The sequence below is a fragment of the Ursus americanus genome, chromosome 10 (assembly GCF_024610735.1).
Source record: "Ursus americanus isolate L20-20 chromosome 10, mUrsAme1.1.p, whole genome shotgun sequence".
Lineage (NCBI taxonomy): Eukaryota > Metazoa > Chordata > Mammalia > Carnivora > Ursidae > Ursus > Ursus americanus.
Genome location: NC_142136.1, coordinates 9,039,951 through 9,062,778, shown reverse-complemented (window position 1 = coordinate 9,062,778; position 22,828 = coordinate 9,039,951). Strand labels below are relative to the sequence as shown.

The 22,828-nt window shown below is 41.1% G+C and overlaps 1 protein-coding gene and 1 long non-coding RNA gene across 6 annotated transcripts in view; one reads left to right on the top strand and one right to left on the bottom strand.

The window, feature by feature from the left end:
• The window catches only part of LOC123802223 (uncharacterized), a 96,294-nt gene extending 80,538 nt beyond the window's left edge, over positions 1-15,756 (bottom strand). The window contains exons 1-3 of the long non-coding RNA XR_006782460.2: positions 15,561-15,756; positions 12,773-12,898; positions 5,993-6,111 (exon numbers count right to left, since the gene is read on the bottom strand). This is a non-coding gene — a long non-coding RNA (uncharacterized LOC123802223). The remainder of the gene's footprint in view (positions 1-5,992; positions 6,112-12,772; positions 12,899-15,560) is intronic.
• Positions 15,757-15,874: 118 nt separating this feature from the next.
• The window catches only part of TPP2 (tripeptidyl peptidase 2), a 71,000-nt gene continuing 64,046 nt past the window's right edge, over positions 15,875-22,828 (top strand). For 2 of the 5 annotated variants that reach the window (XM_045812763.2, XM_045812764.2), the window contains exon 1: positions 15,877-16,111. In XM_045812763.2, coding sequence (XP_045668719.1) covers positions 15,947-16,111 — 165 coding nt within the window. In that variant the 5' untranslated portion in view covers positions 15,877-15,946. Of the gene's footprint in view, positions 16,112-22,828 lie in introns of all 5 variants that reach the window. The other 3 variants (XM_045812766.2, XM_045812762.2, XM_045812765.2) reach the window with 3 other exon arrangements.

Sequence of the window (22,828 nt, the reverse complement as noted above, 5' to 3'; positions counted from 1 at the left end):
CCTCCTGAAGGTTTCCTCCCACAGACTCCAGCCACTGCTTCCCCTCATCTCAACACACATCCCCACTGCTACCATAACATTCTGCTTCCAGCCCTGGACCTTTCCTTTACTGCTGCAAATGGTCCCTACATCTCAACTCTAGTAAATAGGACACTCACCCTGGTATTGAAGGAACATGGCTTCCCCAATGGGAAAATTCAAAGCTACTCCAAATCTGGTAGAATCACCAGAAGGGTGTGAAACCACCCACCCAATTATGAAATGTAAGTTATGGTTTTATGTCAATGAGTATTTTCTCATGACAGCAAACAAAAATAGAGGACCAGGGCTACCCTGGAGAGAGACCTTCTACTATGAAGATATCTGTTACTCCAACACTATTATTTTAGCCATCATTTACACTTATGACGTCACCAGTTACGAGCTCATGAACATTCTCCTTGTCACAAATAGCTCTCATCTTACACTAAGCTCTGGCGTTACTATTGCAGATACCAACCTGGAGTAAATTCTCATGTGTCACTAAAGCATTGAAAAGTGACCTGTAAATGCTCCCTTATCGAACAGTATTACATAGTCTGAGTAAGTAAATTTGTTACTTTCTGAAGACATGAAGAGCTTGAATCGTTCTCTATTGTTTAGAAAGTAAAATTTTAATTTATTACCAAACTATGAAAATCCTCCTTTTGGAGTAAACTTTGTTCGATGGCATATTTTTGGCTTAGGGTGGGAGTTGATTTTTCTGCTAAGCTAAATACATCCATGTGTCTTCATGATCTCAGGCACACATTTTTAAAAATATTTAGTTACACTCTCATCTCTGATAATTAACACAACTACTATTTTTCAAGACCAAAACTACAGCCTTACCTTCACGTTTAAAAAATGCAACGTGTGAAGTCCCTAGATCCTACAAAGTTAGATCATAAATGTGAAACACCTTACTAAAAAAGAAAAATAAGAAACGTTTACTTTGGAGTATACCCTGTTCCAATACTCTGATTTAATGCCAAAGTGAAGACATTTTTAGCATGCTTTCCAACGGAGACCAGACAGATGCCTTCCCGTTTGAGGGGGTGTCCTGGGGAGTCATCGTCTGAGCAGTCGTCACATATGTATGCTTAACAGAATTCAGCATAAACAATTGGGAAATAGCAGTCTGGTGGGAAATTTATGATATTAGATTGTTTCCTTAGGTTTTCTCATACTTAGAAATGCTGGGTTGGCTTGTTTCCTCAGAATGTCCATTTCTCCAGCCAGAATGGTGGGCTTGTATGGATAACGTAAGTCCTGGAAACCATTAATCATAAATATTATGAAGTACCTATTGTGCTCAAACACCTTTGCTCAGAAAACCTAAGTGTCTCTCTCTCTCTTTCTGACAAATAAATAAATAAAATCTTAAAAAAAAAATTGAACACCTGGGTGGCTCAGTCTTTTAAGCATCTGCCTTTGGCTCAGGTCATGATCCCAGAGTCCTGGAATCGAGTCCCGCATCTGGCTCCCTACTCAGCAGAGAGTCTGCTTCTCCCTCTGCCTGCTGCTCCCCATGCTTGTGCTCTCTATCTCTCTCTCTTTCTATGACAAATAAATAAATAAAATATTTTTAAAAAGAGAAAATCTAAGTGTCTATTATATCAAAGACTTCTTCCAACCCCCAGCCATTCTTACTACAGTGTGTGGTTTTGCCTAACAGTGAAGAAGGCTCTTTCCTATGCGTGCCACCTGCCATGGAAGGCATGTCCCCCAGTATGAGCGTATTCCTCAGTCCTCAACAAAGGACACTGTACGTCCCTAGAAATTCTATGAAATGGTCAAATCTGGGGAGAAGGAGGGCAGTCCCTCAGCAGTGAAGAGCTCCAAGTGACAGAAAAGACTGGAACTGTGGCTGACAGTCTACAAAGGAGCATAGCATGTGCAGAAACTACACATGCAAATCTCACACACGGCCGTCCCTCTCTGGTTCAAGGACTGTTGGTCCCAGCTGTTCCTGACACTGAGCGCCTCCCTCTGATGCTGGCCTCACCCAGTGCAGTCACCCTGAGGCCCCCCTCCTTGTTAAATACTAAAATGAAAATAGGGTGGATCTCCCTCTTGCTTTGATTACTCCCCAACTCTCAGCCCTTAACTCACACCTACGCGTGTACCTGCTTTGCAAGCATCTGAGTGTCTTATTTTTAAAAGGAAAGAAAAGTCCTGACAAATCACACTTTTCCAGCCTATTTGCTGTCTTGGAAGAAAGCATCTTCTCCAATCTTCACACTCATTGAGGGTTAGAGCTAATTTCTCCAGAAATATTAGCCATTCCTTTTTCCTTGGCGGTCACGGAAAAGAATCATTCTACACATACAGTATTTTTTTCAGTCTGAAGATGTTGAACGGTCTTCATAGTAGGGAGCTGTTACTATGGACTGTATGGATGTTTATGCCATTAGAGTTGACTAGTGAGCTCTTGAGATGGTGTGTTGAAAGCTCTTTCTAAATTGAACCTTTTTTTTTTTTTAGTTGCATTTGCAGGGGGTTTTTAAATGCCAAATTTGTGGGATATTTATTGATTGGCAGAATGAATGCAAATGCAGGTAGTAACTTTTGGAAATTTTTAAAGCAGGTTAATGTAGAGATTAAATTAAGGCAAACACCAGGGATGGCTGCAAAGTGGAATTAGGGTCAGACATAGATATAAAAATTGACATTCCTCTGCTGCTGTCTGGCTGAGAACAGAGAAAGGTCCTGAAAGGGACCTGCTGGAGACAAGATGGAGGACAGTGGGGCGGGGGGGGGAACAGGGGGAAGACAAGATAGCATTGCTACCGCCAGAGCCAGAGACCAGAATCCAAGAATCCAACAGCCAGATGTGGAGAAGAAAACCAACCAACGGAAGCCACGATGCCCTGGGAGTTCCTGGAGGACCAGGCAAAGAACCACAGGTGGGATGGTTCACTGCTGGAGAAATCATGGATCGTACATATTTGTAACATTTACAGGGAGGAAATGTTGAAGAAAATGTTGGCAGAGGTAGTCCTTGAGGCTTACAATGCAAGCTGGGGAAATCAGATTTGCAGTTACAGAAAAGCTATCCACTTTGTTGGTGTAGAGCATTTGGGGAACAACAAGCCAGAATTACATGGAAGGCCAGGGACAGGTTTAATAATTCATTTTTAGGATAACATTTATAGAGAGATTTTATTATAAGCAGAAACACAATTATATAAAATCTAGTTCTTTGTTTTATGGTCAATTAGGTCTTAAGCACCAAATCTCTCCTCCTGTATAAATGATTTATTTAGCTGAACGAATTAAATTGTAGTTCCCCTCAGTTTAAACATGGAGAGTTTATGGGTGTTCAAAGGTTCAGGGCCGCCATCTTGGGTTCAAAGCCTACGCCTGTTAACACTCAGCCCTCACTCTTTTTTTCCCCTTTTTTACTGAAGTATCGTTAACACACAATGGTACATTAGTTTCAGGTTTACAACATAATGATTTGACAAGTCTATACATTATGTTCTGCTCACCACAAGGGTCGCTACCATCCATCACCATACAACCCTATTACAGGACCATTGACTGTATTCCCTGCGCTGTAGCTTTTAGCCTGGTGACATATTCCTTCCATAACCAAAGCCGGTACCTCCCACTCCCCTTCACCATCTTGCCCATCTCCCCACCCACTCCCCTCTGCCTTCTCTTATTTTTTCATGCTATACTGTAGATGTTCTCAGAGACTCTCAAAGAAAATCTCTTTAAGTCTCTCTGTTATTAATTTGAATAGCCACATGAATTCAGGTCATTGAAAATAGCTCAAGGAGGGCAGATAAGGAACTTGCTTTTCTTTTCTTTTTTTAATTGGCATATAACATTGTGTAACTTTAAGGTGTTGATTTGATACACTTACATATTGCAAAATAATAACCACCCTAGGATTAGGTAACACCTGCATCACATCACATAATTACCATTTCCTTTTTGTGGTGAGAACATTGAAGATCTACTCTTTCAGCAACTTTCAAGTATAGAACACAGTATTATTAACTATAATCAAGGAACTTGCTTTTCTAAAATTAAAAAAAAAGTCTTTGCCAACTTAAGCATCTGGGAAGCTATAAATTGAAAATAATAAAGATTGATCAACCTTGACTGGAGAACACTCCCACAGACCTTGAAATAATTTTGTGTAGGAGATAAGTAAGCCTCTGACTAATGATCTCACAAATCCAAATATAGCAGGTGAACCGGAGATGTCTACAGGTTCCTCCTTGTTTGGAACACCACTCAGGTCTTGGTTCTTTGAGGGAAACCTATATTTACAAGTCACCAGATCTGGTCTGTCAAATCTACTTTTAGTTGGGGTGACTGAGATTCACATAACAGGAACAGTTTTCACAAGAGTGTGTGTTAGGGAAGGGGGAGACAGAGAGACTTAAGAGATTTAGAGAAGGAATAAAGGGAAATAATCATTATCAATTTCTTAATATTCACGTATCAATTCAGGGCGAAATTTTGGTTTGTGTGCCTCAAATGAGATCGACTGGCTCTTTAAGTCAGCTTTAGTTTCTGTTGAGAAGTCCATTTAACAAGTTTAGAAACAAACAAACAAAACAAGCCAGTTATTCTTTTAGTGTCATTCTTCTCTCAGAAAAGACCTCTGAATTATTTTCTATAACTGAGAATTAGTATATGTTTTTTGCTTGAAAGTATCACAATACAACCAAGGATTGCACACACCCAGATGTTAGTTCAGTAAGCTGTTCACGGCCTTACCATAGGAAGATCTTGCTTTCAATCCATTGTGAAAGGTTGAATAAACCAGAGTAAATAGTGTACCTCCGTGTAGTCATTGAATTTGGGACATTGAGGTGGGAGATTCTCAGCCTGAGAGGCTCAGTCTAAGTTGTCTTGATCACATGTGACGTTTGTCTCAAGAAAATTGTTGCTGCTAATAAATTGTCAATTTTGTGTTAACTGGGAGCTGCTTGACAGGAGGGGATTTTCTCATCTTTACCCTGAGGCCAGTTCCAAGAACAAATGTAGTGAAAAATCCTTAAGGCTTACACCTTGGAGGGAATTCAAGGGTTTTCCTGTAACAGAAAGAATCCCATTCATTCTATAAGCTTCTCTGAGTGAGAAAGTGAATGAGAGTGAGAAAGGTGGGGGGACTGTACGTATCTTGTACCTGAATTGAGCAGTAAGTGATCTTTACTATTGAATCTGAATACCAATTGTGTTGTGTTGAATACAAATTGCTGTAAGGCATTATTTTTACCGAAATATAAAAGTGGGAGGAGTTTGGTGAAAATCTGGGTGTGCTGACAGCAGTTGTCTCAAATTTTAACTTCCTACTTTAAAAGGGGACAGGGTGAGGGGTAGGTTCGAGAACGAGGGCTGTAGATGGACTCCTATGGCTGCATTCAAATGCTTATATTATTATCTAAGTGAAATAAGTCAAGCAGAGAAAGACAATTATCATATGGTTTCTCTCATCTATGAAACATAAGAACTAGGAAGATCGGTAGAAGAAGAAAGGGATAAAGAAGGGGGGGTAATCAGAAGGGGGAATGAAGCATGAGAGACTATGGACTCTGAGAAACAAACTGAGGGCTTCAGAGGGGAGGAGGGTGGGGGAATGGGATAGGCTGGTGATGGGTAGTAAGGAGGGCATGTATTGCATGGTGTACTGGGTGTTACACGCAACTAATGAATCATCGAACTTTACATAAAAAAACAAAACAAAACAAAAAAAAAACCAAATGCTTATATTAAAGCTAAGTAGGCATCCTAGTGGCCCCCAAACCCATCTTAGGTGGTTCCTGACCTTCGTACACACCAGGTTTTGAGACAGAGAGAGAGACTTTTAGACACAACAATTTCATCTGGCCTTTTCCGCAACTTATTCAGTTCCATTGTATCTTTCTAAAGGAGACTCAATCATTCCATCAGAACCAAGGAAGCATTCATTCCAAGTTTAGACACAGTAGCAGTTTGTTTATATGCTTACCATTACTTCTTAGTTTCTTGTATTCTGAATGCTTTTTCATCCTATACCACCCGTCCGGTCAGCATCTTTAGAGTGTAGTCTGCGGAGACTGCTTTACCACGGCTCACTCAAGTGATCCCCTGGAACAAAATCACAATGCACTAGGCAGGATGGAACGAGTCTGGACAGATGCCTGCTTGTAAAAGCAAACTCTAACCAGAAGGTGGCGCTATTGCAAAACCGATGACAAGTAGAACAACCTGAACCAATTACTTTGGATACACAATTATTTTTCTAGGAGTTACTCACACACTCACACAAATAGATCCTAAATCAAAGTGTATTGGATAAGAAAACTGAGAAATTTTTTTTTTAAAGATTTTATTTATTTATTTGACAGAGATAGAGACAGCCAGCGAGAGAGGGAACACAAGCAGGGGGAGTGGGAGAGGAAGAAGCAGGCCCACAGCGGAGGAGCCTGATGTGGGGCTCGATCCCAGAACGGAGGAGCCTGATGTGGGGCTCGATCCCAGAACGCCGGGATCACGCCCTGAGCCGAAGGCAGACGCTTAACCGCTGTGCCACCCAGGCGCCCCAGAAAACTGGGAAATTTTTACTCCTGTTAAGGATCATTATGATGGAATTATAATTGTAAAACTGAACTTATAGTTGAAGTTTATAACCATAACAGCATGCTTTCTTACAACATGTAGATTTGCAGTTTACTTTCCACTGTCGCCAATTTTCAGTTGTAAATATGACAAGCACTTAAGCAAAGCAGCAAACACTTCTCTATCTCTCACCATGTGCCAGGAATAGTTCTAAGCATCTTCTACAAAGTCAGTTAATCTTTAGGATGGACCACTGTTGAGGACACTCGTGAGTGAGGACACTCTCTCGCTGTTCTCTATGAAGTGCTCCACTCTCCCTGCTGAGCTGTATTCTAGTATCTGAAAATGACCTTGGTCCATTTGGCTTGAAATTCTTTCAAAAAAGCTGGCCACTAAGGCTATATTTGGGTAGAGTCACCTAATTAGAATGTTTGCTTACATATTCATTTCTTGTTGATTCATGAACATTTTTTCCCTACATGTTCAGGTCTTCAGAATTCATATCTAAAAACCTTTTCATGCATTTTGACTAAGAAACTTGAAAATGTTTATGCACCTTGAAAATTCCAAAATTCTGGGACTTTTTCTAAGAAAATAATCAGAGATGTAATCAAGATTCTGGTTTTGTAAGACGTTTGTTATAGGGGCGCCTGCGTGGCTCAGTCCATTAAACGTCTGCCTTCAGCTCAGGTCATGGTCTCAGGGTCCTGGGACAGAGTGCCCTGTTGTGTCAGTCTCCCTGCTCAGCGGGGAGTCTGCTTCTCCCTCTCCCTTTGCCCCTCCCTCCTATTTGTGCTCTCTCGCACTTGCTCTCCCTCAAAGAAATTAAATAAATAAATAAATAAATAAATAAATAAATAAATAAATAAATAAATAAAAATAAAGGATGTTTGTTATAGCACTACTCATAAAAGCAAAACCTTAGAAACAATTTAAATATTCAAAAATTAGGAAATGGTTAAAAATGTTTTGGTATATTCACTGAACTATCTACAAATCCTGTTTTTAAATAAGTTTTTAAACTCTGAAAATGTGAATAATATAACGTTAAATGAAAAGTTTGTATATGAAATTCTGAAGGCAGAAGTCTAATTTTGGTCATTAGTTTCTATTTCAGAGAAATGGAATTAGGATGCTTTTCATTATAGGCAAAATCACAATGAGATATCATCCCATCCCTGTTGGGATATTTAAAAAAACAAAAGATTAGTGTTGGCAAGGATGTTGAGAATTTGGAGCCAGTGTATACTCTTCTGTTTCTCAAAATTTTTTTTACTCTTCTAAATTCAGCATAATTAACGTACAGTGTTATATTAGTTCCAGGTGTACAATATAGTGATTAAACAATTCTATACGTTATTCAGTGCTCATCGTGACAAGTGCACTCTTAATCCCCTGCACCTGTTTCACACATCTTGTGCCCCCCCCCCCACTGCCCTCTCCTCTGGGAACCATCAGTTTGTTCTCTATAGTTAAGTCTGGCTTTTTTGTTTGTCTCTTTTTTGTTTGTTTTGTTTCTTAAATTCCACATGAGTGAAATCATATGGTATTTGCCTTTCTCTGACTTATTTCATTAGCGCTATACCCTCTAGATCTATCCATGTTGTTACAAATGGCAAGATTATTTCATTCTTTTTATGGCTGAGCAATATTCTATTGTATATGCATACCACTTCTTCTTTATCCAATCATCTATCAATGGGCACTTGGATTGCTTCCATATTTTGGCTAGTGTAAATAATGCTGCAATAAATATAGGAGTGCGTATCTCTTTTCAAATTAGTGTTTTTGTATTCTTTGGTAAGTACCCAGTAGTGGAATTACTGCGTCATATGGAAATTCTATGTTTAATTTTTTGAGGGACCTCCATATTGTTTTCCACAGTGGCTGCACAAGTTTGCATTCCCCAGATGGAGATGTTAAATGGTGCAGCCACTATGGGAAAAAGTACAGAGTTTCCTCAAAAAGATTAAAAATAGAACTACCATCTGACCCCGCAATCCCACTTCTGGGTATATATCCAAAAGAACTAAGATCAGGTTCTTAAAGAGATATGTACACTCCCATGTTCACTGCAGCATTATTGACAACAGCTAAGATATGGAAACAACCAAAATGTTCATTGACAGATGAGCGGGTAAAGAAAATGTAATATATACATACAATGGAATATAATTCAATCTTAAAAAAGAAGGAAATTCTGCCATTCTCCTGGATGGACCTGGAAGATACTATGCCAGGGGAATTAAGTCAACCCCAGAAAGAAAAATACTGCATGAGTGCATGCGTCCCTTTATATGAGGCAACTAAAATAGTCAAAGGTAGAGAAGGAAGCAGTGGCAAGGTGGTTACGAGATGGTGTAGGAGGGTGTGAGGAGCTATTGTTCAATAGATATAAAGTTACAGCTATACAAGAGGCCTGTGTTCCAGGGATGGGCTGCGTGATGTAGTTCTTAGAGTTAACAATACCGTACTGTGCACTTATAAATTTGTTAAGACAGTTGAGCCCGTCTCTGGAACTTGTCTAGAGCGGCTTCCGTTTGTTCCTAGAGCCGTTGCACAAAGAACCTTCTAATGGCTGAGACAAAAGGAAGGAAAAGTACCCTGCCTTGCTGAACAGTATATTTGGTTCACAGCTCCGGATTGCTGACATCGTATGGCAGGAAACATGAAACTGAAGTTTCTTGAGGACAGGGACTGTTGTGCTCCCCGCTGTGTCTAATGGAACATTTGCATATGGTAGATGCTCTGCAAATATTTATCGAAAGGTCTGACCCTCTAAACAGCTCTAAATGAGATGTTTAGGATGCCCCCCACGGAGTGATGGCAGAAAGCGGTGTGTGGGTTTCAGTTCTAACTTTGTCATTAGTAATAACTACCATTTGCTGATCACCTACTACATACCAGGTACTGTGGTCTGGTTTTAGGCACAGCATCTTATTCGGGGTACAGCATTGTCTGTGGATGGCTAGACTGCCAGGTTAGAGGACAGTCACGCTGGCAATAGTGGCACATTCTCCTCTCGGTGAGCCCTAAGCAGCCCATAAGTGTGACGCCGCTGCCCCAGCACTGCAACCATTGCCAGTACCAAAGCCAGCCCTTTGCCACCCAGTCTCTGGTATTCTGTTATTTTGTCATAGCATCCTGAACAGATGAAGGCAGAATGACAATAGCGTAATCTAGCCTATCATGATAGAGGAGGCTATTGTGTAACCTGGACAAAACATCCTGTTGGCTTGGATGAAGGAGTTAGCAATGGAAATGATAAGAGGGATCAGATTCTGGGTGCATCCGGAGGATAAAGCCAATGGGTTTGCTGCTTAACTGGATGCGTGATGAAGAGTGAGGAGACAAGGGAGATCCCAAGATTTTTGACCTAAGCAGCTAGAAGCATGATGCTTCCAGTAATGAAAAGAGGATCAATGGGAGAAGAATGGGCCCGGGAAGACCAGCAATTAAGTTTAGGGGCATGTAAAGTTTTGATGTTTCTATTCCATAACCAAGTAGGTATCAGATGTTAGGTATCAAACAGGCAGATGGAATTTAGGGGAAAGAGCCAAGCTGGCAACTAAGATTTTGGAATCTTCAGCCAACAGATGATATTGAAAGCCATGCCACAAGATTTCATCATCAAGGGAGTTCAGCGATAGATAGAAAGGAGAAACCCACAGACTGAGCTGTCAGGCATCTCTAAGCCAGAGGTCAGGCACAAAGGAGGATCCAGCAAAGGAGACACACAGTGAAGCGGGAAAGCAAGGAGGATAAAACCAAGCAAAGTTTTGTTTTGGAAAACCAAAGTCTGTCAAGGGCGATGCAGCATTCAGCTGTGTTGAATACAGCAGATAATGGTCAAGTAAAAAGATAGGAATCTACCTTCAGTTAGCATGGTGGAGGTCCTTGAATGTACAGTTTCAAAGGTGGGGGGAAAATCCTAATCCTAGTGGGTTCTTAAGAAGATGGGAGGACTTAACTTGGAGACGACAAACTAGAAATCTGGCAAAGCTTAAAACTATGGCAACCGGCAAGGGAGACATACTTCTGGGGCTCAGTTCCTGTTATCACAAAGCAAGGCAGAGCAGGGTGGGTCTCACCCTGAGAGGCAATACATCTCTAACTAGCACCCTACCCCATGAAATAAACATCTTAAGGAAACTTTTCAGTTTTAATTTTCTGTACACAGAGCTATCTTAGAACGGAGTAGGCAAGTCTGCACAGAAGAGTAGTTTCCCAAACACCCCTGATGAGAAGAATCACCTGGGTCTTTGTTAAAAACACAAATTCTCATGGGTACCCCCGCTAAACATTCTGACTCAATGAGTTTGAGGTAGACACCAGGTAATCAGCATTTTAAACAAGAGCACTGGATGATTCAGATCAGTGGACCAGTTTGGAGACACCTGTTGAGGAAATTTTTCTTTCAATCTTCACGTGGTAATTGCTTCCTGACTTTGAATGTGTGTGTGTGTGTGTGTGTGTGTGCACGCATGTATTATCCATATGATGTACTTCTGTTAAACTGTCTTAACCTAACAAATATGTATTCAAAATCTTTAGGAACTCAGTTAATTAACAAAGACTTTAATTTTTAAAAAAGTCTCCTCTTCCTTCTTTCTTCTCGATGCCTTTTATATTCCCCAAAGCTAGCCCAGAAGAGCTAAACATGCTTTATGATTTATTGGAAATTTTTTCCCCAGAAGATTTTAGTCAGTTTCAGAAGACTTCAGAGCATTATCAATTTGGCAACTCAAAAGGCTACCGCCCCATTATATGTGGGCACACACACACACACACACAGAGATTATTATAAACTGTTCTCCATGTGTATTCTCTTATTAAAGGAAAAGGAATAGTTCAACAAGATTGGAGACGTATTTTTAAGAAATTAAGTCCTAGAAATAGTAAAAACTTATCTGTCCACATCATGTTTCACAAATTCAAAAACTGTTTGATCTCTTTATCTCAAGGAAACAGGCTTTCAGGTTTTACTATATGCTGATTTTTTTTTTTTTTGCAAACTAAATAATCCTTTGAAAAAAATCACTTTGTCTACTCTATCTAAATCCAAACTTTAGGGAGTAGGACACCAAATGAGATGGCCAGCCCTGATGCACTGAATCTCTACCATGTACCAGCTACACTGTACTAACAGCAACAATTGATCGCCACTGTGGGAGATATTTTTCCCATTTAGTTCTGATAAACCCCCCAGATTTGTAGTTGAGGACCCTGTGGTCTTGTTAAAAGTCATGAAGCTAATTAGTGGCAGAACTAGTCCTAGAGGACAAACTCCCTTAACTTCTAAGTGATTTACTAGCATATTCTCTGCCTCTCTTGCTCAAGTCAGGATATTCAGGATCCTCATTAGGATTAGTCTTTCATTGGAATCCTAAATCTGACATGTTTTTCTGGCACTCCAAGTTTGGGCCGCTGGGAGCAGCAGCCTCATGGCACATGTCGCACAGGATTTCAAAACCCAGCAGCTGGGACGAGGTGGATGCTTTCAAAATCTCTACACAGTTTTGGAAACTCAGTTAAAAAATATTCTCTAAATGATGTGGTGCCACAATAGTTGCAAAGAAGTGACTCGTGGGAAGCTATTGCCTCTCGTGGCCCCTTTGCATTGGCTTGCGTCCCCCAATGGGCAGGTGATGGAAAGGGAGGTAGACATCAAGAACACCTGGCTCAGTATTTCGAGCTTTGAACAATGCTGTGTGGGAGGGTTTCATGTGTCCCGCCTAGTACTTTGCCCCTGATAGGGTAGGTGATGCCTTTGTCTGACCCCATTGGGTCCTATCCTCCCCCTCCTCCTCCTCCCCCTCCTCCTCCTCCTCCTCCCATTCCTAAGCCCTGTTTTATTTATCTGTGTCTTCATTGTTCCCTCCAAGTATCCTCTACTTGTTTCCTTCCCATATCCAAAGAACTGTCAAGCTGTTTGTCAAGTTTTGCAAACTGACTCAGTGTTGAAAGATCCCTTTTAGCTGAAAATGTCATTAAATCAAAGGAGGAAGAATGTAAACACAGAGCGTGAATACTGTGGTTTGAAGACAGAATAAAGGACTTCATTATGAGTTAAAGTGATTTCAGGGGTTATATGAAATAGTGGTTATAACTGTGGTACAAAGTCACAGATAATTTCAACACGATCACTATCCGCACATTTAATGTCATATCTACTCTTTTCTAAACTTACCTGCCTGAAGACATGTGTGGTGGAAGGATATGCCTACTCTCCTTTGCACCTGACACATCTGGGTCTCCCACTTTCTGGCACAAAGGGCATCGTACTAGTGTCCACCGTCTGCCGATGAACTAGCTTCTGGGGCATCAAATAAAGGGACAATTTGGAATATTGTCAGTAAAACTATCTTTAATCAAAGCCCAATAACATGCATCTCATGCGTCTTTATAAAAGCCACATTTTAAGTAACTTTTTTTCTTTCTGTTCTGTAATTTGTAATTTAAGTTTAAGATTTACCCACAGTGTTTTGATCAACTTTCTAATAATTAAAAGGTAACCTAAAAGAAAAATTTTAACACTTTCATCCCAGGAAAAATTTTTAAATTAAATATTAACACACATTTTTGTTATAGATCATAAATGATCAATGACTTTCCATTATAAATATAGATTTCATTAGGAGAACACTCAGTATAGAATGGAAATAAACTTTCAAGAAAGAGTGATGTAAAGTGACTGATTTTAAATGTTTTGGGGGCACCTGACTGGCTCAGTCAGTAGAGCTTGTGACTGACTCTTACTCTCAGGGTGGTGAGTTCAAGACCATGTTGGGCATACAGCTTAGGTAAATATATGTTTTGAATATGACTTTGAATATGTTCAGATATTTTATAAACAGATACTGGTAGGTAACAAAGAGTAACATTCAACTGGATATGTTTAAGTGGGTAATGGAAAAGTGTCATTAAAGAATGCCAAAATTTTAACATGCCAGATATTACATTCTTCATAATTTCTTAAACTTATGACAAATTTCCAACATCTTAAACTGTACAAGAGGATACATAATTTTTCTAAAACATTTTTATGGGATCCATAAGAAAAAAAATTTAAAGAACACTGTCACAGGAGCCTAATGCCATTTCATAAGGAACAGTTCATTCCCCATCCATTTGATGGGTGCTACAGCACAGTGTGATAGGGTAGAAAATACTGGGGACTGTGAGAACAGAAAGCCAGCTTTTTCATGAACTTTTGGGGGTTTTCTTTGTTTGTTTGTTTTTTAAGATTTTTAAAATTTATTTCAGAGAGAGAGCCGCGAGTGAGCAGGGGAAGGGGCAGAGGGAGAGAGAGAATCTCAAGCAGACTCCACACTGAGCGTGGAGTCCCAAGCGGGGCTCAATCTCATGACCCTGAGATCATGACCCAAGCTGAAATCAAGAATAGGACGCTCCACTGACTAAGCCGCCCTGGTGCTCAATGATGAACTCTTTCTGTAACTCACTGCAGTCAGTTAACCTGTCCAGCTTTTTTCATTTGTAAAATGACATGACTAGGCTACGATTCATTCTAAACTGGGAGCTATTTCATTCTGTCACTATATGCTCTACATTGGTTATCTTCTTAGGGTTTGTCTCTTTTCTTTCCTATTAATTTGTTCTTCTCTACAGGCAACATAAATACAGTTGGGAATAGGAAGGAAAGCATTGACTAGTCTCCTTTTCCTCTCCATTAAAGAGAACAGAGTTCTCTAAGACTTATGAAATCAATCAACGGTCAAGTAATCACTAAAACAATCACACAGACATTATAGTCATTTCTGGGAGTGCAGGGAGGATTTCCTAAATCCTGTGGATTGGACATTGGCATACATAGGGCTTCCCTTTGCATCAGGCATTCTAAATCTGGGGTCCATGATAGAATCTAAGGGTTTCAAAAACTTGTGTAGGAAAAAGGAAAAAAATATTATCCTTATTTACTAACCTCTTAAATTTGTTTTCTTCAATTATAGATGCAGGCAATAACCAGAGTAGTATTAGCAGTTATTGTTACTTTCTCACCAATACAAATCAGTTTCTTATCATAAGACAGTTATCTCAGATATCTCAAAATACCACTTATGCTCATCATCATTTTGAAATTATGGGAGCTTATTCGCTTACTGTGCTACTTCCTGTTATTTCATACAAGGAAGTACATATCTTATAACTATATACACACACATATAAAACTACTGCTATATAACCAAGTTAGTTTTAATATTTTTGATATTTGTATGTCAACATAATTTCCTTTGTAATCCTACATATTTCATTTTATGCGTTTAAAAACACTGCTGAGAAGGGGTCCCTAAACTCCACCAGATTGCCCAAAGAGTCTTTGGCACAGACGAAAAGGCTAAGGATTACTCAAGCGTCAATATAAATATATAGATCATTGAAGAACCACTAGGGCTGCATGGAGCAATTGATAGTCACTGTGAATCGGAAGAACTGCAAATTATGGCTCGATAATTGAGTGGACCTTAAAGGAACAACCAGGAACTTCCATTTAAAGGGCAAAAAAATGTTTTTTAGAAATCTCGGAAGTCAAAGATAAGTAAGCAATGAGAATAGGAGGGGCCCACTTCAGCCTCCTACTTTGTTACTGCCTACGAGGCCAACTGAACGCCCAAGAACCCACTTCCTGTTGCCTGAAGCTCTGGTCTATCCCCACCCTACCCCTCCCAGGCCTGGCCGCGAGCAAAGGGGTACACAGGAAGACCAGGCAAGGAAACCCAAACCCTACACCACTGACTCAAAAAACTGTCTTTCAAAAATCTACGTCCGGGCAAATCGCCGGTATCCCACGACTCCAGGGGGTTTAGCGTTCGAGAGTCGCCTCCCTTTCCTCGGGTCAGGTGGGGCTCCTGCAGCAGCTGACCCAAAACTTTCGTCCACAGCTTCAAGTTCGGAAACCATCACTTGCCCCGGGCGAGTTCCAGCTACTCCAGGCTGGCGGCTCCTTTCCTTCCCCGTACCTCGAAGAGTGACTCGCCCGGGATACACGGACCCCTCACTCGGAGCCCGGTCATCTCCTAAGAATCCCAAGAGTCGGTCTCTTTAAGACCCCCAGGTTGGGGAACCAAAATCTCCACCAGGATATTCAGACTCCGCCTCCTTCACTGCGGCCCGGGCAACACTCCTGCCCGACTCCTGCCCGGCTCCTGCCCAGCTCCTGAGAGCGGCGCCTTTGGCTTACGTAGCGGTACGTGACTGGCCGACTCCCCCTGGCGGGCCGGGATTGGTTGGCGTCCGGCCCCGCCCCTCGCCCCCGCCCAGGCCCGCGGCTGCCCGGGTGTCCTCGCGCCGCTCGTCCACGCGCAGCCTGGCAGTTTGCCTCTTCCTCGTCCTCCAGCCTGCGTCCATGGCCACCGCTGCGGCCGAGGAGCCCTTCCCTTTCCACGGCCTCCTGCCCAAGAAAGAGACCGGGGCCGCCTCCTTCCTCTGTCGCTACCCGGAGTATGACGGGCGGGGGGTGCTCATCGCCGTCCTGGACACGGGGGTCGACCCGGGGGCTCCGGGCATGCAGGTGCGCCAGCCGCCGAGGGCCCGGGCGCGGGGGCGCGGGCGGCGGGGCGGCGGGCCGGCTGGGGACGCGGAGGGGACGCAGCCTCGGAGCCCCGCAGGCCGAATCCCGCTCTGCGGCCGAGCGGGAGCGGGCACCGGGAGGAGGCGGAGGGCAGGGCGGTCGGGGGGCTCGGGTTGGGCCGTCATCCCGGCCCAGACAAAAGCGGCGTGTCTGGCGCGGCTGGCCGGGTCGCCTGGGTCCGCCTTTCGCCCAGGAATCCCCTTCCTGCCCAGGTGTTGCCAGGCCCGGGCCCTGGGGCCCCTTCCCACCACGCCGCCTTCCCCCGCAGGTCCCTCGTGTCTCGGGCACTGGCCCGTGCCTGCTGTTTTCAAACGGGGATTTTACAGTTTTTATTATTGGTGGGGATGGGGGTGGGGAGGAAACAGAAAAGGGGCAAATGACCTATCAGAACCTCATTTTTATTGCTGTCGTTCGGAGATTTGGTTTTGAGGAGAATTGTTTGTCTTTCACATGAAAGCCGGGTTTCAAGAAGATAACTCGGTCAACTTCCGGAATTGTTTCCTCTGGTAGTTTTATGTGTTCTATTTTTAAACCATCTTCTGCAACGTACTTGTTTAGGGTCGTTGAAACGCATGGCTTAGTCTTTGTTTTACTTAAGAACCTAATTTTATTTGTTTTTGAGGACTCTTCAGGCTTTATTAAATTAGGCTTCTGTATTTTTTTTTAGCCTCAAAGTGTAAGACAATATACTTTAATTACGATTTTAAAAAATTACTTAATTCTGCCTTAGCACCTTTGAAATTTTTAAAATACCACATCAAAAGGTAACTTTAAAAAACGTGTCTCGATTAAAAGTATTCTAAGTGTTCAAAGTTTGACTTTTATAAATTTAGCCTTAGCCTTTTACTGAAATACAGTCATAAAATATCCCTGTTGTTGAAGATCCCTCTCTTAAAGATCTAATCTGGCTAATCCTATCATATGCTGCTCTCTCCCTTTTGTCAGTCCTTCATCTGTGTATCTTACCCTCCTTTCTACACTAAACGCTGAAGTTTGATAATTCTCTTCCTCCCCCAAGTACCCTCTGGCCTTTGGATCCTTTATTGTGCTTTCTAATAATTGAGGTAGCATTTTCGGAGGTGGGGTGTCATGCTGGGGGAAAAGGGGGAACCAGTCTGGCTGACTGTATAGAATCCCTCTAGGAATCTTGCTTCCTCCTGTTAATTCTTGAGCAGCACCCTGGAGTACAACACACCTCAGGCTGGCAGTGCCAGGAAGCTTTGGTGAATCAGAATAGCAAGTGATGTGTTCCTTGCTGGTAGCTCTAGTGGTACAGTTGTATTAATAACTCTGAAGACTTACACCAGTGACAGCTATCACCTCATTGAGGCTTTATTACAGAGTAGTAATGGTTTCCATTCTGTTGTAGTGTATGTTTACTTTTTATAGGGATAAGTGGGAGGAGAACAGCTGGGGTAAGTCTTTACTGGTTCTTTTGTCAGGATAATAAAAGGATCGGGAGGAGTACTGTCTCAGTAAAAATGCTTTTGTAGAACTTCACAATCTGCTTATCATATTGTTCCATTACTCTCTGTAAAGTAATGGCAGTTCTCATCCTCAGTGTTGCCATGAAAATTGATTAAGAAGATTATTTACATGTGACTTTATTTAAAGTGCTCAAGAAAAGTGTTAAGTAAACACTAATTTTTTTTTTTAAGCAGGTTTATTTAGAAGGAGTTTATGCTGGGATTTAAATTAACTGAAGGATAAATATGCATTAGGTATTTGCATGTAATAACAAGTGTTCAAGCAGTAAGATATTGAAATAAAATGAAAATATAACTCTTATAACAACTTTAATGGAAATATTGACATAAATATGGCCAGTTAAAAGAAATTCAGTAAGATGGCTTGCACATGTGAGGAAATTTTTAAAGGTTTTTTTTCCCACTTAAGCAAATGTCTTTTATAGATCTCTGTATACATTATTAAGATAAGAAGGTAGATAGAAATAAAAGGGAAGGAAAGAATGAAAAAAGAAGAGGAGGCCAAAGTGGATGTTTGGAAAGCTAGATGGGTCTGCATAGAGGACTCGAGGCACAAACGAACACTTTGGAGAAGGCAGTGGGGTGTCATTCTTCCGTGACTGCTTTGGGCCCAGTACGCTTTTGTGACAGCTGCCTGGAGTTGTTTAAAGTAGAGGGTGGATAGCATGAGGGGAGTAATCAGTACATAAATGATTACATCTTTCCTCAGCAAATATCCAGGCACCTGCAAGGTGCCTAGGGTTGAGTTAAAAGATGTCCTCCTGCAAGTGTCACCCAAGGTTGGGGGCAGGACGGGGGTGGGGTGGGGGTTGGAATGAGAGCTGGCTTCAAGGCCAGAGTGGGACTTGGATTGGAAAGAATGTGCAGTAGCCAGTTGGTTCCCTGCCACAAATCTTCTCTTTGCTCCATCCTTCACATTGCCAAATTATTTTCCTAAAAAAAAGAAAAGAAACACCTTCTGTAACACCCTTATTTAATACAAAGCAAAACTTTTTATATTTTGACGTCCTAGTTGCCTTTGCGTAAAAATTCCAAAATTTGAATTTTGTGTAGCCCTTCACCATCCAGCTTGACCTCTTCATGGTGCCTTGGTTTTCACTTTCCCCTCCCAACTTCTGTCCACCCCACTGTTAACCCTTTGCTTCCACTCACCCACATTTCAGGCCTTTCCTCAACATATAAGTTAATCTGCCTGCAAGCCTTCCACCATCACCTGTAAACTCCTGCTTAATCCTTAAAGACCCACCTGGGTCTTGACCCTGTTAGCTTTTGGGATATCTACTGATTTAATTCACACCCCCAGCATATATTTACATGTGTGTGCCCACCACTGTGTTAGGACCTGAGGGTTCAAGATGAATAAGGCCCAATTCTTGCCAGCAGTTATTTGGGTGCTTTTTTTCTTTTTTGCTCTCATAGCAATGTGTTCCGACCCCCCCATAGCACCTAAAATATTTCATTTTAATATTTTTGTTTACATAACCTTTTTTCCTGCATAAGTTAAAATTCTTTGACAGCATATATCCAGATTTATTTTGTATGAAATGTACTTATAACATTAAATATTTTTGCTGAATGGAAAAAAATGTGTATGTGTGCACAGTGTATGTAATTTCCTCATGGAGAAAAAATGGTTTGGGAAAGAAGGTGACAAGTGATTCTATAAAAATTTTTCTGTTTTTACGTTTAGTAAAATAATAGAGTACAGTAAGTAAATTATTGTAGCTATATAATTGGTTGCTAATATTGGGTGCTATTTAGTTGATTTTAATTTTTATTATCTTTCTTTCAGTTAGTCTTCCTGAATTTCCCCCAAGCTGGGTTTTATGTTCTGTATGCTTTCATAGATACTGTCCTTAACCTTTTTTATTTATTGTCCTATGTTGGAGTTATCGCTTCACTAATTTGTTTTCCACCTGGATTGTAAGCTTTCTGAAAGCAGAGCCTGTCTGATTCATTCATCAGACAGACTCTGATGACAGACTATTATTCTCAAAATAATAGTCATTCAATAGTATTTGCCTATGAAATACCTTCCCTTAAAAGAATATTTTCAAATAAATACTTATACATTCACTTTGTTTTGTTTAGGATAATTTGCAACTACCCTCCCCCCTTTCTTTGATCCTCTAATGTTTAATGACTATCTCACAGCCCTCATCAGCTCCCTGACCATCATCAACTCAGTAGAGACATAGAGTAACTCACGATCTTGAGATTCTTGACATCTGGGGACAACCTTTGGGCAATTTCTGTTTTGTCCAGCCAGTATAGCTATGTAAGCACTTCTCAGTCCTCCACCCCCGTACATGGGCTGTATTACTACCTTAGCTCTACTCACCACTCTGGTAGTGGTTCAGTCCCTCTTTCCCTTATAATACACCACCCACCTCCCGCCCCTGCCAAGATGAGGGATTTCATTCTGATGGTAGCGGTTCAGTTTCCTTCTTCTCCCAAAACTCCATTGTAAAATCCTCAGCTGGTTTGCCTTTTTCAAAACCTCTTCTTCCTAACCCCAAATTCCCTCCTCTGTCTTACTGTCTCCAATGGAGTGATTGCCTTTACCTAATGGTGAAGAAAGAGGTACAGGGACAGAAAATTGCATATATAAGAATTTTTAATGTAAGAGAGATGGTAATAAGTAAAGCTTGTGGCAATAGTAGATAGTAAATAAGTCACTAAATCCCGTTAGGCTTTCTTCCTTTGCTCCCGCACTGATAATGAGGTTTCTAATGAGAGGGATCTATGTCTGGCTTGTTAGTGATCTCTTGTGATTCTTGATCTCAAGTCACTGAAGTTGTTTGCTCATTGAATGAGAAGATAAAGATAGGTGATTGTGTTCTTAGTGTTATAGCCTAGCTTTCAGATTACGTACTTATTTGGAATACTTTTTAAAATCAGTTGTTTTCTTAAATTCTTAGTACATGATTTAGCTAGTTTTAATTTTATAGGGGAGTATTATCTTCCTCTTGTTTCCATTTTTTATTTCGGTAGATTTTCTTACATTTTCCTTCGTTATTTTATTTCAAAAGATATTTATTTAGCCAATCCCTTCAAAATCAGTAACTGATTTTTGTGTCATAATCTTATCAGAGTTTGGTACGACTTCCACAATAATTTTTTGATTTTGAGCCTCCTGAGTATATTACTTGTTTTGTTACGAGTTTAGACATCCAGCTTAAAAATTACTATACGTTAAAAACAAAAACAACAAAAAACAGCTGTGCCTGGAAGGCCTTTATGGCCCCTGGTGCTTCTATGGCAGTGTTATTGGAATAAGATTTGGGGTGCATCAAGAACCCCTTTGCTTCTGCCTCATAAAGAAAAACATGTGTGCCTTTGTTTCCTCCACATGGTGACTTTCCCCTTTCCCCCTTGGGTAACCCTTAACTGCAGAGCTTTGAGGACACTGCAGTTGGGGGGTGGGGGTGGAAGGAAGCGATGCCTGGGAAGACACAGAAAGGGACACTAAGCTTGATCTTAGAGTGTGAGTTCTCCAGGTGGAAAAGAAGTTGGAAGACCTTGTGCTTTTGTGACACTCTTGGCATTTTTTACATTGCTTTTTTTTTTTTTTTCCTTGAGGGTAGGGGGTCTTCTTTTTTCATTCTTTGTGTCTCCATGCCTGATTTCCTACTAATAACTCAGTATATGTATCTTGAATGCTAGATATTCCCTTTGCAAAGCTAGCCCAGAAAGAGCCCAGAAGTTATTTTTCCAACAAAAGCAGTATGAAAATACAATACTGTTGTTACCTATAGCAGTCATCATGGCCCAAATGAAAATTTGTTGACTGGCCAAGAAACCATGCCTTAGGAAGAACATTCTTAATGCTGAGTAAATTAGTGTCAGATCATTCAGTCATTAAATATGTATTGAGCACCAACTAGGCACTGCTAGGTTTGGGGGAATTTGGTGAGTAAAATAGACATAGCCCTTCCCCTTAATAGAGCTTATCTTCTAATAGTGGAAATAGATCAGGAATCAGCTAGCTGTATAATTACAAATTCTGTGAAGGAAACAAGGTACAGTGAGGAAGAATAAGATTCAGGTTTAGGATGGCAGCTACAGAAGAGGTCATCTGGGAGGCCTTTCTGAAGAGGTGACATTTTAGTAGAAAACTGAAAGATGAGATTGGGATGTCTGTGGAACAGCTGAAGGGACAGAGGATTCCAAGTGGAAGAACTGTGTGGACAAAGCTGAGAGGCAGGGAAGAGTTTGGCATGTGGCAGGAATTGAAAGGAGGCCAGTGTGGTTAGAGGGGTACAGGACCAGACATGGCGGGGCCAGATTGTGCAGAGGCTATTGTAGTGAGTGCATTGGGATCCATTGCACATGGAAGACTGGCATCGTACAGCTTGTTTGACTTGCTTTTGGTGGGGACCAAGAATGGACCCTGGGAGACCTGAAAGGAGCATCAGCACTTTGAAGGCAAGGGGGTGATGGTGGGGAGAGAGTCAGGATACTGGTGGGGAAAATCAAGGGGAGAAGATGGACTTGAACTGTATTTTAGAGGTAGAATGAAGATGACTTCCTGACAGATTTGACGTGAAGAGTAAACTAATAAAGAATCAGAGACAAAGGACTTTTAACTTTCTGTTTGAGCAATTGGGAATGTATCAATTCCTGAGATGACAAAGCGTTGAGAGAAATAAGTTTGAATGTTAAGTTTGAACTTTGGACTTACTCAGTTTGAGTGCTAGTCTGACATCCTGTAATTACATGTTACTACGTGTTTTCTCCCTAAAGTTTTGTGCTTGTCCAGCCCAAAGTTCACCTTCTTCAGATCTTTTCTCAAATGTTACCTTCAGTGAGATCTTTCTTGACCAACCTAGTTAAAGTTGAAACCCCCACACTACCTCCTTTTTCTGCCTGATTTTTTTCCATAGTGATTATCACCATCTGACATGTATTTGACGTGTTTATTGACGAAGTAGGACATAAGATCTGTGAGATCAGGGACTTCTGTGTATTGATCATTTCTGTGTGTCTCCCCAGCACCGGCCTTACTAAATGTTTAGTAAATATTTATTAACTGAATATATAAAATCACTTGAAGGGTTCTGTGGTACTCTCCATGACTAAATTTTTTGTAAGTATCTGTCCCACTTTTGGCTTAAAACAATTCAGTTTTCTTTTTTAAATGAATGCAGATTTCATAGGGTATTTTATG